The following is a 17,239-nucleotide window of genomic DNA, read 5'->3' as shown; positions in this document are numbered from 1 at the left end:
CAAAAAAATAGCAATACCAAAAAAAAAACCAAGGAAAAAAAAAACAAAAAGGATCACGCACACTTCCATATGCAAACATACACTCATACATGCGAAGTTTTCTTTAAACTATTTTTTATTAATTTTTTGACAAAATTATTCTCTATATTTCTCCTCAAAAATTCCGGCTATTGTATACTCTTTGTATCCATTCATCCGTCCTATCAAATTTAAAAAAAATTTAAAATTTAAAACAAACAAACAATCAAAACATCCTACGTCCCACTACGATGCCTCCGCCTCTGCCTCTGCCTTCTTCGCCTTCGTCCACCTGCCCCCTCTATAGTTATGATACTGTTCGTGAATTGTTATAGTGTGAATCTGGGCATGGCTGTGCAGAATATATTCACCGCTGCCAAATTGGTTGCCGTCCTGATTGTTATCTGTGGCGGCGCTTGGAAACTATTCCAAGGCAATACACAACATCTGTCGAATGCATTTAGTGGCAACACACCCACCATTGGCGCAATAGCGACCGCTTTTTACACAGGCCTCTGGGCGTACGATGGCTGGAATAATTTGAACTATGTCACTGAGGAGATCAAGAATCCAAGCAAGAATTTGCCACGGTCCATTATGATTGGCATACCATTAGTGACGCTATGCTACGCCCTCATCAACATCTCATATTTGGCGGCGATGTCACCCACCGAAATGATCGATTCGGAAGCAGTGGCCGTGACCTTTGGCAATCGCATTCTGGGCGCTATGGCTTGGCTAATGCCGCTCAGTGTGACAGTGAGCACCTTTGGTAGCGCCAATGGTACTCTATTCGCAGCAGGACGGTGAGTGGAGAAAAGATAATTTAAAATGAATCTGATTTTTAATTCTAATTTTAGATTGTGTTTTGCGGCGAGTCGTGAAGGTCACCTAATGGATATACTATCGTACGTGCATGTACGTCGCCTGACGCCGGCACCTGGATTGATTTTTCATGTGAGTACAGCAAGAACGCAATACACTTTGATATTAAAACAAAAAGAACATTTAAAGAGAAGATAGATTAGATTAGAATAAGGAAGCTATCTCAAAAGGGGTTGCGATACAATTAAATATAGCTAGCAAATAAGATGTGGGTAAGGAAAAGTGGGTTCCGTACCCGGCCTCTACGGAATGGTAGTTACGCGCAAATCCATTCGGCTACAGCGACTGCCTTTTATCTCGTTTAAATTTTACGTTAACTATGGCAATTTCACTATTTTGGAAGTATCGACAACTCCCACAGTAGGAATTAGATTCCCAAACCAAGAGCTGTGCATAGAATGTCTGCTATGCAAAGAATCCAAACATTTTATCAACGAAATATTTACTTTAATATTCAAAGCAAAATAAAAGCGATGTACTAACAAACTACAAAAAATCAAAATTTTTGTAGAATACAATTTCAGTGAGTTTTTAGTGATGATGACAGTGAGACTCGACCCTGCAGGAGGTGAGTAGGTAGGTGAAATGGTTGAAGTACCATGTAATGGAGAAGATTGACGGGATTTAGGTTGGCACACTGCCCCAGGCTGTCGAAGAAAGCAGCACTCAATAACCTTAATCGTCTAGCTGCCAAGCCGAGACATTTACAGAGAAAGTGCTCAATAGTCTCCTTCTCTAAAAGGTACCCACAGCTCCTGCAAGAAGGGTTAAATCGTAAACCTAGTTTGGAAATTGAATAGCGTGGAGTCCTCAAAACTTTCTGTTTATTTTAATTTTTGTTTTTGGTATTAGTCTTGATGTTATAGGAACAATAGGTGGCTATACAGTTTTTGCAGTCTCTGAACATTCGATGGGTAAAGTTGAACAATAGATCAATATGGTCGCAGTGCTAAAGGGCCACACCTTAACCCTTTACAACCATTAACCATTAAAGTTGAAACGGAACATCCTATGCGGAAATCTCTTACGCTTAGTCGGAGGCATACTTGCTATTGTGACAGCTTTCGATTCTTCCTTCCATCTGGGATTCTTTTAACATTTATATGAAGGTATTGCTTTGTTAAACCATTCATTGAAGTTCATAAGGACTGACATTTCTATTGCTGTTATCTCTGTTTAAGTCGCTTCAGCTGACTTCCTGGCCATCGACATAGAAAGTCGTGAACCCATTTAACTTCTTCTGTATTTGACAACTACTGCAGATAAGGCTGGCGGGTATGCGCTATCAATGGAGTGTTGGGTCGAAAATATAGTTCCCGTGATGATCTTTGCTGTGGTCTTGTTCAGTCTTGTGAGATCACTAGTTATTCAGAGACTACCGTGCGGTGGCTTAGTTGCAACATATCTAGTGACTATATTGTTCTTAATGGAGATAGGCTATTTATCTTAAATACTGGAGCTGTTGTTGAATTTAAACAATCTCGTGAGCTTTACTTTGGAAAGAGACAAATTCACGTCACCCATCTCTCGATCTGGCGAGTTCTGTTTGGCTAGTTTTAATCAGCTCGCGAAATTGGCAGATGCTTATATTTGGAATATTCAGTTGAGTTAAGTTGATAGCTAACTTGCCAGAGAGAGTTAAAAGGTTTGCACTCATTGGAATCAGGCTCAGGCTTGACCTCACCAACGGTCACTCCAGTATCTTTAGAAGCTTTGGGTTCATCCACCTGGCAACGGATCGTTGCAAAAGTATTCTCCACCTACATTCCATCAAGGGAGGAGTAGGCTGGTTGAAACACTTGAAGGCAGGGCTTGATGAACTTGTTCACGGATGGCTCGAAGTTGGATGTAGGAGTATTCTGCGAAGAGCTTCCCATCAGACTCGAAGGTTACCGGATCACTGCAGTGTGTTCCAAGCAGAGGTAGCCGCAATCAAAGAAGCAGCTGATTGGCTACTCACTTGCGTAAAACTGTCAAGAAAGTAAATACTTACTCCGACAGCCAAGTGGCAATTAGGGTTCATTTTCGAGCGCATCTGAATTCTTTGACATAAGGCTCATCTGGGTACTTGGCCGTAGCAATATTGCAGTAAACTGCGAAGCGGTTGAACTAGCCAGAAAAGGGACCTGTGAGGTAGTTTCCTCACGAAAGGAGAGAGCAATCTCCGTATACTTCTGTAAGGATGGGCTTCGTGTCAACTGAGCAAGGGCTGTTCAAGTACACAAATTTGTAAGGTCGCGAAATCCTTCTAGCCAAGTGTCAATCGGAGATGTTCAAGGAATCTTCTAGGATTGCAAAATCTCAGCTGTTAATTTTCGTGAGTGTCTCAACAGGTCACTATACGAGAAGTATGTATGACGTGAGCTGTATGGAGGATGAGGTAGAATCCATGTCAGCACCTCTACCTTAGCTGCCCTGCTCTCCCAAGACTAGATATCTTTAGGTACATTGGTTCTCACTTCTTTCTTACTCCTGCTGATATAGTAGGTCTTGATATCAAAAGCTTGATAAAGCGGTTAACACAGTAATCAATCCACATTATCTAAGCTTATTTCCTTTTGGTCCGCCGTCAAATCTGGTTTCCTAATCGTTCTTATGTCAACACAGGACGATTTCATTTAGCTGTGAAAAAATCACTTCTATATACTTCACTCACTGTAATTTACTGTAAATTAATTAAAAACATGACTGATTTACTCCTCACTTACTTATTCAGGTACTTATTGGGTTTAAAAATAATATAGTTAAAAAAAAAAACAAAATGTGTGAAATTTGGTATTAATTTTTTCTGCTACTATGTTATCCTTTTTTTGATATTTTACTAAAATTAGAAATTTTTCTTAATGCATTTAGTCTATCATCGCTGCCGCTATGGTTTTGTACGGCACCATCGGCTCTCTGATTGACTTCTTCAGCTTCACCGCCTGGATTTTCTATGGCGGTGCTATGTTGGCGCTCATTGTGATGCGTTACACCAAACCCAACTATCCAAGGCCATACAAAGTGCCTCTCATCATTCCTGTTGTGGTGCTGGCGATCTCTATATATCTGGTGGTGGCGCCGATTATCGATGCACCGCGCATTGAATATCTCTATGCGCTGCTCTTCATATTGGGCGGTTTGATATTCTATGTGCCATTTGTTAAATTGGGCATGACACCGAGATTTATGAGTAAGTATTTATTTTAATATTAAATATAGGCACTTTCATTTCTGTTTTTTTTTTTCTTTTTTCTTTTCCTTTTGCTTAGACAAAGTGACACTCTTCCTCCAGCTGCTGTTGGAAGTGGTGCCAACCTCATCGATGTTCGAATAAAGCTGCAAGAGGTTAATATTAATTGCAGAAAAATGAAAACCAGCTGAGACAAAACCGTAAACAACAACCAAACAATACAAATAAATAAATAAAGGATCATTCAATGAAAAGTAAAGGAGAGACTACCTATTCAGGATCTGAGGGAATAATGTACGTATGAAGTAGGGTAACTGATTAACATAGACTAGCGAAATAGTAGACACAAATATTCAACTATGAAACGTGTTGTAGCATTCAAAGTAAAGTTAATTAATTTAAAAAAAGTTCGCATTGCATAAAGTTTTTGCTAAAGACCTACATACATATATGTATACACATGATATATACCTACTATATATTTTTAGTTGTAAGCCTATTAGAATCATCAGATTGTTGCCGAATCTTAGTAAAACGTTTACAAAACTAGAACAAAAGATGTTACTGTTTCAAAACCATTGCATTAAATGTGTAAAACATAGCGCGAGAGCAGCTATAAAGAAGCTTATTAAGCTACGTAGGTACGATTGTATTTGATTACTGTTAGGATTTAAATGTAGTTAATACGTATGTATGTATAAGTAAGGCATACTTATAAGTGTGCGGTTATGAATTTTTACTATATTTTACGGTATATTTTAACAAATTTACATTGGATACGTACTTATTTGAATAGAAAGCTTACAGGGTGACGAAGGCAAAAGTGTAGTGGAGCGAGTGGGGAACAGCTGATCTTAGAAGTGAATAGCTGATTGATTAATTTAAACTGCATATGTTGAGGTGCCGTTAGCTAATCACCAAGACCGTATCTTTGATTTCTAACACACAAATTTCAGGCATAAAAGAGTGAGCGTAAAATAATTGCCGAGGGATAGAAAACTGTCCAACAGCACAGGGACACAAAGAACAAAAAAAAAATTAACAATAACTGGACAGAGTCAGTATATTTGCGCGTTTTTCAAAACCAATTTTAATGTTTGCTCATTCTAATTAATAAAATTTAATATCAAGCTTCTTAGAACACCAGAATAGCTGACAATTAGATTGCTTTCACAAGCTCACGTAAAATTTTTTTGGTCATTCTTAACCATGATAGAAACATAAATTACTCTTTCTGTAACAGGCTCAATTGCTCGCGTATTTTGAGTGACCGCGTGCCGGGAAACTAAAGGTCTAGACTTATAGTTTAAATCTTAAAGTTTAATTAAACTTACATTTTTAAAATGTGCGTTTAGGCCCCATTTGCCTTTTAAAGATTACACAAAGTTCACATTCAGCTGGTTTCAGCACTGATTAGCGGCTCTCCATAAGAAATATTAATCAGAAATTGAGAAAGAAGAGCATAAGACCTGCTAATTGGTTGACATAACAGCTGATCATTGAACTGTGTAGTTTTTTTCCGATTCTCTTTTAACTTTACCTCACATACAACTCGATTTTACTGGCTTAACCGAAAATTTCTTGTTTCAAGATACTCACAGGCACAATCAGAATCGAGACTATACAGAAAAAAAAAATATATATGTGATCCTTTAACTCCTTTTTGGAGCACAGACAAAAAAGGAACATCAACTATATGGTTACACAATTTTTGGGAAAGAAGACAATTTCTTCTATAGCAAAAATATATTTTTTCTGTAAAAAAATTTAGTAAATAATCTCTGCCAAGACATGAAACTTGCACTTTTTACATAAAAATGCAAACTTCTCAGCTGATGAGCTGTGGAAAATCAAAGAAAGAAATCAAAAATCAGCTGCTTGAGCTAATTTCCTTGCAATGGAAATGCTCGGCATATATTAAGCGCTAATATGGCACAATTTTGCATAGACAATAGCACTACATGCGCACTGTTTTACTAATGTATGTATTCACAACTCTCTCATTGTACTCGTCACTGTTTACGATTTTTCGAAGATAGTAAATTTGCCACATGATTTGACGTAAATTTCCAAATCAGCGCCGTTTCGTTGTAATTCGCGAAAGAAATCATTCGTTTTTGCAAAATAGTGCGCAATTAGGAAAAATGTATTTTAATATGGAGATTTAGTAAGTTTAATTGAAATATTATTAAATTTGCGATTCACTCAAATGTAAACCCGAACAAATCGAGATCAGGGCAAGTAATTTGAACGGTACGACACTAACTGGTGGTTGCTTAAAACTGAATTGGTTTCTGGCTTGCTGCTTGACATTGAGATTTGACCTAATACAATATATCAAACTGCTAAAAATCAACGAAATTTATTAGTGAGTTATTTTTGTTCAGAATTCGCTCTATTTGTATTTCTCTACGGTTGATGGTTTTTACATTGGACTCAGCATGAGAATAGCTTTCCTTAGTTAACAACAAAAGAAGCGATTTAAAAAAAAGGATTAGCGTGCACTTAATTGGCATAATTATGACGCAGAATTTAAATTTATAGTAAGTTAAAAAATATGAATTCCATGCTTTAGAAATGTCATCTTTTACGTGGTTTTGCCACTCTGCTCCCTACGCCGGCCTTCACTGGAGAACGCTGATTACTGACACATAATATAGCAATATTTTAATAGTGTAGGAGAAGCAAAAAAATTAAAAATTAAAAAAATCATAAAAAATTTAAGTTAAAAAATACAATATTATTTTTATTACTTTCGTCGAATCACTTTATGTTTAGTTTAGAATCGTTTCAAAATCCAAACTGGAAAAAATTGTGAAAATCATGGGACTGCTGTAGGCATTAAATTAATTAAATATTGATAATTTTAAAGGTATAAATGAAAAGTCGATTTGTAACAAAATTGGTATTTCAAATAACTAAAATGTAAGTTCTGAATCAAAAAACAAAAAAAAAAGTTTTATTTACGCCGAGCTCTTTTGCCGCTGATTTTATTGGTTGTATGTTTTAATGTATATTTTTTTATTGAACTAAGCAAAACCTAAAGAATACACACATAAAATACTTGCATACAACTAAAAGATTACAAGCTTATTGAACTCGAGCTATATACTACTAAAAAAACAAAAAAAAAAAAAAAAAAATACAACAAAAAACCCAAAAAAAAAAAAATCTAAAAAAATTTAAATAACTACTGCAAAGTAGTGAAAAATAAAAATAGCAAAATAACCACAAAAAAACTGAAAGAAATTGTTGCATGCCGCTTACTACTACAAAAATATGTACATACGTACATACAAAATGACATTTTGTTAATGTGTTGTGTAGTAATGTGTGCTGTGAGCCCAAAAAAAAAATATATATAAATATTATTATCATTCTCAATTTCGTATAATTATTTTAAAATTAATTTAAAAAGACAAAATACTAAATATATAATAAGTTTATGCTTATATAAGTGCATATGTATGTATAAGTATTCAAATGCTATATGCATATCTACATATGTATGTATATTGCATGATATATAGAGCAAGAAGAAATAGATAACTGTAATATGTGTATTTGTATTTCTATATAGGTATATACATATATATATTCCTATAAATAAATATATATATACATACATAGACACATTAAATTCTAAAGCATTCTTCGGCATTTCAGCATTTTAAATGAGAAAATTTTGCTCTAACAAATACAACGCATACTACATGCACGTGATAATGACACCAACAACACACACTTGTGCATACACACATACATACCTACCTATATAGCCACATATTTCCTCTATAGATATGAATATTTGAGGAATTTAAATCTTGCATAACAACTTGCATAACAACTTACATACATACATACATACATACATACATACATACATATGGATCTAGGTATTTTGGAAACACTTTTTGGTCTTATTAATGTACTTTTTATATAGTATTTTGTTATACGAGTACATATATTATATTATAATATTAAATATGATTAAACCTTTCGAGAGATTTATTTTTATTTTACTACGTATCTACAAAAAAAATTAAAAAAAAAAACGAAAAACCAATTGTAAACTTGTATTGAGAATTTATCAATAAAGCATAGAATTGCATAAAACTAATACAAAACGAGTATTTGCAAAGTTAATTGGTAAGTTTAAAACTGTTGTTGTTCTAGCACCATAAAACATTTTCCAACAATTGTTTAACAATGCTGCTGAAGTGACAATACTTGGCCGGATGTAAATTCTATCGCTTTGATAGGTAGATCCGTGTGTTATTGTTGTATTAAGCTTACTGAAACCTACAGGGTCCATCACTGAAAGAGTAACCAATTAAAAAGGCCACAAATTTAGGTTGGAAAATTATTTATATTCAATTCAACGTAAAAAATGTGTGAAAAAAATAGAAACGAATCGCAAGTTAGCCTTTGCTTAGATCGCTGGATTTTGGTAATTGGTGGTAATCTGATGCCCGATGCGTAAGGTGTTGCAGCAGGGGTTCGAGAAGGGCCTAACGGTAAACCAGGTCTTTAGGCATTGTACCACTAGGCGACTTTCCAATTTGAGATCTTTGATGGCGAATTTTGCGGTATGTGTCTGGCGTAGGTGATTGCACGCAATGCCTACAACTATGTTGGTGAACTCGAACTTCTGTAGGGAAGCAGCCTACGGTTAATCGATAAATTCCGTGAATCTGAACTGATTAGTCTATTCGATGTTAATGAATGTACGATGCTCCGATGACATAAAGTACTTGTTGTTTGCGATGTTATAAGACATCTCACTATACTATTTACTAGACCATCTCGGCTGTTCACAGGTCAGTTAATCTGGTGCAACTCCTTATAATTCTGGTAACGGTTGTTCTTGTTGTTGTAGCAGCATAAACATTCCCCATACATGTACGAGAAATGCTGCTGAAGTGACAGTCTTTGGCCGGATATAAATCTGGGTCGTTCCGGTTACGTAGAACCCACTGTCTGGTAACGGTCATTCTTATTGCAATATTTCAACTTTCCATCAAGTTCTCACAACCGACTACGCAAAGGTATTGCTTGGACTGTCAACCTCAACAAAGGGCTGTTAAGGCTGTTGACTTCAATCGCAAAAATACTTGTTAATTATCTGAATGAACGAATGCTGGAATAATTAACAGGTAAATTATCGACAGCCGTAGCCGAATGGGTTGGTGCATGACTGCCATTCAGAATTCAGAGAGTACGTAGGTTCGAATCTCGATGAAAGATCAAAATCGGTAGGCAATGGCAAGCCCAGGGGTGTATTTCTGCCATGAAAAAATATATACGATATACAGGGTGGGTCATGTAAAATTTGCTTTTTGAAAAAAAAAACTAATCAATGTTTTTTCAAACTTTTTTTTTTATTTTGAAAATTGAACGTTGTCATTTATGAGTGAAAAATAATGTCGCTCAAATGACTGCCTCGACTGGCTTTAAAGTAAGCCATTCGATCAACCCAATTTTTAAGCACATTTTCGATTGTTTGGGCTCCAATTTCATGAATGCCAGCTTCGATTTCGTGTTTTAAAGCATCAATCGTCTCTGGATGGTTCGCATAGCATTTGTCCTTAACGGCTCCCCACAAAAAATAGTCCAACGGGCTTAAATCACAGCTCCGAGGCGGCCAATTGATATCGGAGTTTCGGCTGATTATTCGGTTTTCTTTGGCTGTGAGACAAGTTGCACCGTCCTGTTGAAACCAAATGTCGTCCATGTCATCCTCTTCAATTTTTGGAAACAACTCGTTGAGCATGTCACGGTAACGCTCGCCATTTACTGTAACCCCGGCTCCTCGCTCATTTTCGAAAAAAAATGGCCCGATGATGCCGCCAGACCAAAAACCGCACCAAACAGTGACTCGTTGTTGTTGTTTTAACAGCATAGTTAGCCCTGTCAGTGTAGGTATATCATCTGTCGTCTTCGTCTAGCTCATCTAGGGGTAGGCCCAGGAAACATGCTGTTTCGACGGGTTGGGTCCAGAGGGAGAGGGGGGTTAGATGAGTCTGATTAAGGGGGCATGTGAAGAGGTGGTTAGTGTCGTGCGGGGTACCTTCACATGCCGGACATGTGTTTGGTATGTCGGGGTCAATTCTGGATAAGTAGGAGTTTAACCTGCTACAATACCCAGAACGTAATTGTGCCAATGTTACACGAGTCTCACGGGGAAGCTGGAGCTCTTCATCTGCAATGGGTGGTGGTTGGACTCCGATTACGGCATTCACGGGACGGGAGTTCATGAAGGTGGTAACGGACTCCCGGTGAATGTCGTTTATTGACTGTCTGAATACTGTCCGGTCCAGTAGGTCTCGGTCAGTTTTGTCCTGGAGTTCGTCAGCGTAGTCGAGGAGGTGTCTCCTGACGTGCCTGGGAGGCGGCTCAGGCTCAAGCAGTGACTCGTTGTGGATGCATTTGCTTCTCTACAGTAACGTGTGGATTTTCTGAGCCCCAAATCCGACAATTTTGCTAATTGACGTAGCCACCGATATGAAAATCAGAAAAGGAGAAGAAGACTTACCACTTCCCATTTCGTAAATGTCAAACCTTTAAGTAAATTATGAATACATTTGACATGCCATTTGTGTTACCATTCTCAAAAAAATAGGTGGTTCAAAAAGCAAACGCTATATGGCCCACCCTGTATAAACATATATAATTTACGCGTACACCGTTTTTGGGTGTTTGGTCGAACTCCTCCTCCTATTTGCGGCGTGCGTCTTGATCGAGAGTCAAAGATCCATAATTCCGAGCCCCGATATTCAACGAAATATTTATCTTAGATATGTAATACGCCAAGAATCCTCAAAATACCGAATACTTTTTCGCAGATGCATTACAAATATATGTACATAATTGCCACTCATAACCCTTGTTGAGCATTTGGCTGAACTCCTCATCCGATTTCTGATGTACGTCTTGATGGTTTATTCACAAATAGAGGAACCTACCGTTGTTGTTGTAGCAGCATAAGCAATCCCCATGCATATACGAGAAATGCTGCTGAAGTGGCAGTTCTTGGCCGAATATAAATCCAGGTTGTTGTTGTTGTAGCAGTAATACAAGCCACGTTAATGTAGTGTGTATCACCGGTCGTCATCGTCTAGCTCATCTAAAAGTAGGACCAGGAATGCTGAACTTGCTGATTATACTTAAAATGAAAAACTAAAATCCATCGATATACAAATATACCTACATATATAAAAAATTGTCAAAAAGTTAGACAAATAATCTTTTGAGGCACTGTGTTTGACCCACTGTTTAATAAATAAAGCCTATATTTCACTTTTTAATTAACAATGCAGCAAATTAAAAACTATATAACGTACTCTACTTATATATCTTAAACTACATACATACATATGTACGAGTATATGCGTCACAACGATAAATGCATTTTAAAATTATGTTTTAAACACTTATCACTGAATTGCAACGTATCCTGAAAACTAATTTTCCCAAGCGACTGCAGTACACAAGTTCCACTCGCCGAGTACGGCTGATCAACAGCTTGGCATACACCCTTTCATCTGTTAACTATCAACAGCAGATAACCGATTCTTATCTAACTCCGGAAATATGATAGAAATCTCACGTGCCACGGATTCCTCACTATCAGAACCATGACACGCATTACGAGTATCGGATAGACCATATAACCCGCGAATGCAATCTGGATGGGAATACACAGCCTTATAAACTTTTGTTGGACCCATTAGTTCACGCCATTTGGCTATGCTGTCTTTCGATTGCAGTATAAATGCATGGCACGGACCGCTGGAAAAAAAAACTTAATATGATTATGATTTCGATTATATGAATTAGAAGCAAAACACCTTCCCATAAATGTAACCAATCGGTTGTAAAAGAATTTGCCTTTGTGCTCAGCATAAAAATGTTCAGAAAGCTGTTTCGTAATATGAACCTCCTTGGAGTGCAGTACTGTGAAGTTCTGATGAATTATTTGCTTAATCTGTTGGAATGCGTAGACATTGCGGACCACGTGAGGTTTTAATAGTGCGAGTGTGATATCCATTTGTAATAATGCCAATTTTGTTTATAATGTGCAAAATTAAATAAATAAAATATTGTAGGCTTCAGCTGATTGTTTTGTGTACAGGAGATTTCGCCGGTGGACAGATTACAGGTGCAGTGCTGCCAGTTCTAAAAAACAATACATTTTTAATTTGTGCACTCATAAATTCATATGAGAAGTTTTTTTCTCGAAATAAATATATAACAACGATTTTATAATTTTAATTACAACAAAAAAGTAAGTTTGTTTCCAATATTGTACAAGCTTGTACAGAGAGGAGCGAGTACAATTTTGACATTTCAGAAAAAATAGGCGATTGTGGCAAGTAGGTGCATTTTCGTCAACAAAACAATCAGATATTTAGAATTACAAAGGCATGAATATAATAATCTAATAACAAAAGAAGTAAGCAAATAATTAAATAAATTTGTTTGGTTAATTTCATCGATTTAATTAAGAAAGGTACACTCTAAAAGAAAATGTGTGCGTGGCAGCGCAATGGAATCATCGCTGGCAGATCCCACAGTAAGCAATTGCGAAAGCAAACAATTAATTTTGAACCTTGCTTGCAAATGTTTGCAAATTCCTGTTCGCGTAGAAAATTGTATAGTTCTCTCTTTGGGATAATTTATTCTCAGAATTTTGTTGCTTGCTGGCTTTTTAAAACGAACATTCCTGGTAAAAAGAAGAGGGTTCCCCAAGGCACATTAAACAGGCAGCAGCTGTAGAGCAAAAACAACAAGAGCTATGTATTTTAATTTTGCTTTTGGTCCCTAAAATACCAAAATATATAAACAAAGATTGACAGTTTCGAGTAACTTAAACAAAATTTTACAATTTAGATACCAAAAATATATGGAAAAAGGAAATCAATTGATACAACGTGTTCAGGTAGCAGTAAGATTCGTTTTCAGTACGCAGACTTGACCAGTAAATAATTTTTTTTATTCTGCTTTAATTCTACCTTATTTTTCAAATTATATTTTCAAAAATGGAAATAAGGAAAGTTCAAATGTGCGTACATCAAACTGGCTGACAAAGTTTGTATTATTAGTACACTATAGGAGCACTCATATCGTTTTAGTTACTTTGGCGGCTTGTTAGTTGGCAGTTTGGCCATTGCTTTGCTGTGCACTACCTTTTGGACTTGTTTTTGTTAGTTTGGTAATGCTCTTACGCACCATCAGAACTACCTGTTAATTATGCAAGAAAATGTCCTTGAAATATCAACTGTAGCAAATTATTTATTTTTCTCCTCATTTGTTGATACTTTGAATTTACACTTCATTCCCTGCCATCAAATGCCAAGTGCCCAACAGCTGATTGTTATTTTGCCAACTACCGATCAAAATGCTAAGATTGCCAGCGCGGCGCTCGTAATTTGGCGCATTAACGAAGAGCACGGTGTGAAGACCCCTTGTGATTGCTTGTAGCTGAAATTGAAAAATGGCGTATTTGCAACCCTGTTATCAAACAGCTTTCTGAACTATTTCACTGTAACCTCTTTTAGAAAATAAATTTGACATTTGCTATCGATCGATTTTATTTAATCCTTTTTCGTTTTTTACTGAAATTAATCTTGTTTACAAACTATCAAAGAATACATAAATAATGGTAAGTTAAAGTATAATAAAATTGATTGTACAAATTATTGGAATGTAAATATTGCAGGCAACAACGAGCAGTGGGCAAAGTAGTAACAGTGGCAGTGTTGGAGTGCTGGAGGAGCGTCGCATATGGGTTGGCAATTTAGATCCACGGCTAACCGAGTAAGTTAATATTATTTGAAATAATTTACTTTTATAAGTGTTGTGTTCAACAAAACTAATCTGTCAACTTTCTTTTCGTGTGTTGCTATTATTGGTATCAACTCTTGAAAATTTTGCAAAAATGCGGTCCTGTCGAAAAGTTTGATATGCTGTTTCACAAGAGCGGCCCATTGGTTGGGCAATCACGCGGCTATGCGTTTGTGACATTCGGAACAGTGAGTAACTGAACCACTCAGTTTGATTTGGGTATTTTATGAATATTTACACTTGATAGGCTGACGCGGCGCTAACAGCTTTGGACAAATTAAATGGCACACCTGTAGCTAATCGCCCGATTGTGATACGACTGGCGAAAAATGTTAATTACGTAAGTGCCAAGGCGTTTTACTCAGTCGACACGCACGCCATTAGCATAATGAAATTATATTTACACATATGTATGTATGATTTTTTAGGATGAACTCAACAAACAAAAACCTCGCATTGAAATACCTGCACTGGGCGCTAGTTCACGCGACGACAAAATGAGCAAAGAAGAAGCGATACGCGCAATAGAGGCCAAATTACGTGCACTTGAGCGTAACGGCGAGGAAGAGTTGGAGTTGAACTTGTTAAATTCGGCTAGCTCACAAGTGCCATTTATACAACGCTATCAATTTAACAAAGACCGTGATGCAAGCAGCAGTACCTCAGGTGGGCGCACATATACGAAATCATATACCTCCGCGCCATACAACCGACACCAACGACCGAAGCGCAGATAAAAGAGGAAGTGATAAGTTATAAGTTGTATTTAGAGTTTTTATATGTATGTTTAATGTTTAATGAATCTGGATTACCATCAATTTCATCAACTATTTATAATTTTGCTCATATGCGCGTTATGTATACGTATACTTATCAAATATTGTGTTCAGAGATTTAAGCCAAATAAAGTAATTTATTTGTAAACATGTAACACCGTAATTGAATTGTGAATTGTAAATGAAAAAGTAAAACAGAGAGACTAGAATTATAAAATATATCTTTTATTAGTTTACTTTGGTGCAAAGATATGTTTGCCGCGCATATGATCCGGGAATTGAATTGTTCCTGGGCAGGGCACTTGGCCGAGTACCTCACAGATGCAATGCCGATCGCAGCCATAGCCAAAGTTGGCAGGATTGTCTTTACTCTCCGCTAAATGTGCCTCGGCGTCCAATTGAGCTCTGTAATGTTAAGAAATACCAAAATAGGTTAGAAAGTGCGATAGCCAAGATCCCACATTTTTTTAAAACTTTCTAGGGGAATATGCAATTCACTCACTAATCTATCATTTGAAATACTTACTTTGTTTTGCCAACTACTTTACAAAGATGCTCCATGATTTCCTCACGGTTCCGGCTGTCGATATCGATCAACATATCGCGCCCATCTTCGAAGTAGCAGCGCACAAAAGGCGAAGGTGTCATGTTCTTAAAAGTTACAACTTGCACATTTGGATTTTTATACTGAATCTGACACAAATTCCAAAACACAAAATCTCTGTAAATAAGAGAGGTTAATTTACAAAAACACAAGTGAATACTTTGTTGAGTAAGCCTCACCTGGCTCCATCGTGGTGGTCACCGTATACATTGTAATTCACACTGAAAATCTTCACTTTCTCTTTTAGTACTAAACGGCCGGCTTTTAAATATTGAATTGTACGCCTTATAGGCGCGCGTCCTTTCATGAAAGGCATATTGGCTGATTTTTATTTAAGGTTTATTTGAAAATATATGGAATTACAAAACCAAAAGCAGTCAATTGGAAATGCGGTTATCGAATCTCAGCTGACTGCTTCAAACAGCTGATTTCGAATTCGAAGTCTCAGCAAAACCAACGGGTATGGCTAGGACACCACATTACCGACACAAAACATATGAAAGCTAGTAAGCTTCCGGTGCGTTAGCTTTGAATTTGCGTGTACGGGAATAAAAGCACTAAGAAGTGAAGACTGTGAATTATTGCAATCGGTGTACGGGATTTTAGTTGTTCGACCATTGTGCCAGTTTTAGTTAATAAATAGCAAATCTTGGTGTTTGTGTAGTTTCATCATTAATTATTATGGGGCAACGCACAATTTTGTTTCTGTAGCGCAATCGCAACTTTAAGAAGTCTGTTTCTTTCGTCGGCCGTGCGTGCTCTAAACAACACAAAAAGCATTTCGGTTGGCGATTATCGGATAAATGTGAGAGTAAAGTGTGTTTCTCACTTGCCTCAAAACGCCGGGATCAAGGCGAATCTGTTCAAGGTGATAGAAGTAGTGCAAAAACAAAAAGTTACATATATTTGGATTTTGGTTTTGGGGCTCAATGATTATTTCCAAGGCGAATTGGTTGTATCTGTACTAACAAAGTGTTCAACATTGTTATTAATTGCAAATGAAGAAGAGGTAAACAGAAATTTTCGCGGACATAGATATAAAAGTATATTTTATGATTTATGCAGATACAAATTATACACGCCAACCATAATCAGCTGCAATTTATGGTAAGTACAGCGTAGTTTCGTACTTTCAATTTGGTTTCATCATTTGTGGGTCTGACTTTCAACCCAGCAAATTGCAGTCTGCAAGGTGTCAATATTGATAATGAAAGCTTCTGGCCAATGGTGTATTGTGGTTTGTACTACGGTGACGTGCAATCATCTACTTTTGTTCAGGCCTCTAGGATTTTATACAAGTACTCGAACAAAAAAAGTGTATTTGTCACATACGGAGGAAATCGCAGTTAGTGTTTATTTTACTTCTGAATTTGTTTCGTTCATCGATTTATCATAAACAGAAGTATCAATTGGCATTGGAATCATTCTCCAAGACTAGTGGCAAGGCGATCTATTAAATGTGGTATCGGTAAATCAGCTGATTTGTTTTTTTTTCTTCCGCCTTGTCCATGGGGCTGTTAGTCCAGAATGAAACAAGGCGGATTTCTTTGACAATAAAACGTACAAAACATTGTTGTTGCTCTTGTGCTACAACCTTTAATGAATGCGCCTTGACTAGGGGTAAGCAGGGTGACTGTCGCAATGACACACTTAGACCTGTCGCAAATCCATTGTGAGGCCACTGGAACTTATCCTTACACTATTGGTTCCTTTTGAAATCATCCGGTGACTTGAATAAACGAGCAAAGCTTCGTTAGTTTTAGATGCGCTATGTCCGCTACGCCAGTTAAAAATGCCGTACCAAGAGTGTGCAGCCTCCTTATCGTTAAGATTTCGTCTTCTTCTTCTTAATTGGCACTAAAACCGCTTACGCGATTTTGGCCCATTTTAACAAACCGCTCCAGTGAAGCCAAGTCCTTCTCCACCTGATCTTTCCAA

The 17,239-nt window shown here is 36.9% G+C and overlaps 4 protein-coding genes across 6 annotated transcripts in view; 2 read left to right on the top strand and 2 right to left on the bottom strand.

Moving 5' to 3' along the window:
- Positions 1-5,802, top strand: part of LOC128858111 (b(0,+)-type amino acid transporter 1) — a 103,799-nt gene extending 97,997 nt beyond the window's left edge. For both annotated transcript variants that reach the window (XM_054094100.1, XM_054094099.1), the window contains exons 5-8: positions 326-824; positions 879-975; positions 3,757-4,075; positions 4,155-5,802. In XM_054094100.1, the coding sequence (XP_053950075.1) occupies positions 326-824; positions 879-975; positions 3,757-4,075; positions 4,155-4,219 (980 nt within the window). In that variant the 3' untranslated portion in view covers positions 4,220-5,802. The remainder of the gene's footprint in view (positions 1-325; positions 825-878; positions 976-3,756; positions 4,076-4,154) is intronic.
- A 5,515-nt stretch (positions 5,803-11,317) lies between these two features.
- Positions 11,318-12,295, bottom strand: LOC128856520 (nucleoside diphosphate kinase 6). The gene is made up of 2 exons (XM_054091821.1): positions 11,926-12,295; positions 11,318-11,866 (listed from the first exon to the last, which is right to left on the bottom strand). The coding sequence occupies exons 1-2, from the start codon at positions 12,123-12,125 to the stop codon at positions 11,623-11,625; spliced, it is 444 nt and encodes a 147-aa protein (XP_053947796.1). The 5' UTR covers positions 12,126-12,295; the 3' UTR covers positions 11,318-11,622.
- Positions 12,296-13,610: 1,315 nt separating this feature from the next.
- LOC128856517 (probable RNA-binding protein 18) lies at positions 13,611-14,914 on the top strand. Of its 2 annotated transcripts, none has more exons than XM_054091819.1 (5): positions 13,611-13,739; positions 13,797-13,894; positions 14,035-14,109; positions 14,169-14,261; positions 14,350-14,914. In XM_054091819.1, exons 2-5 carry the CDS (start codon positions 13,862-13,864, stop codon positions 14,656-14,658), a joined length of 510 nt encoding a protein of 169 aa, XP_053947794.1. In that variant the 5' UTR covers positions 13,611-13,739; positions 13,797-13,861; the 3' UTR covers positions 14,659-14,914. The 2 variants fall into 2 exon arrangements, with proteins under 2 accessions (XP_053947794.1, XP_053947793.1); XM_054091818.1 differs by having other exon boundaries at positions 13,612-13,739; positions 13,797-13,897; positions 13,992-14,109.
- LOC128856519 (probable 28S ribosomal protein S25, mitochondrial) lies at positions 14,902-15,712 on the bottom strand. Its single transcript, XM_054091820.1, has 3 exons — positions 15,481-15,712; positions 15,224-15,418; positions 14,902-15,102 (listed from the first exon to the last, which is right to left on the bottom strand). The coding sequence occupies exons 1-3, from the start codon at positions 15,615-15,617 to the stop codon at positions 14,931-14,933; spliced, it is 504 nt and encodes a 167-aa protein (XP_053947795.1). The 5' UTR covers positions 15,618-15,712; the 3' UTR covers positions 14,902-14,930.
- Positions 15,713-17,239: the final 1,527 nt, after the last annotated feature.

The sequence above is a fragment of the Anastrepha ludens genome, chromosome 3 (genome assembly GCF_028408465.1).
Source record: "Anastrepha ludens isolate Willacy chromosome 3, idAnaLude1.1, whole genome shotgun sequence".
Classification (NCBI taxonomy): domain Eukaryota; kingdom Metazoa; phylum Arthropoda; class Insecta; order Diptera; family Tephritidae; genus Anastrepha; species Anastrepha ludens.
Note: the sequence above shows the minus strand (reverse complement) of the source record. Positions and strands in the feature narration are given on the sequence as shown.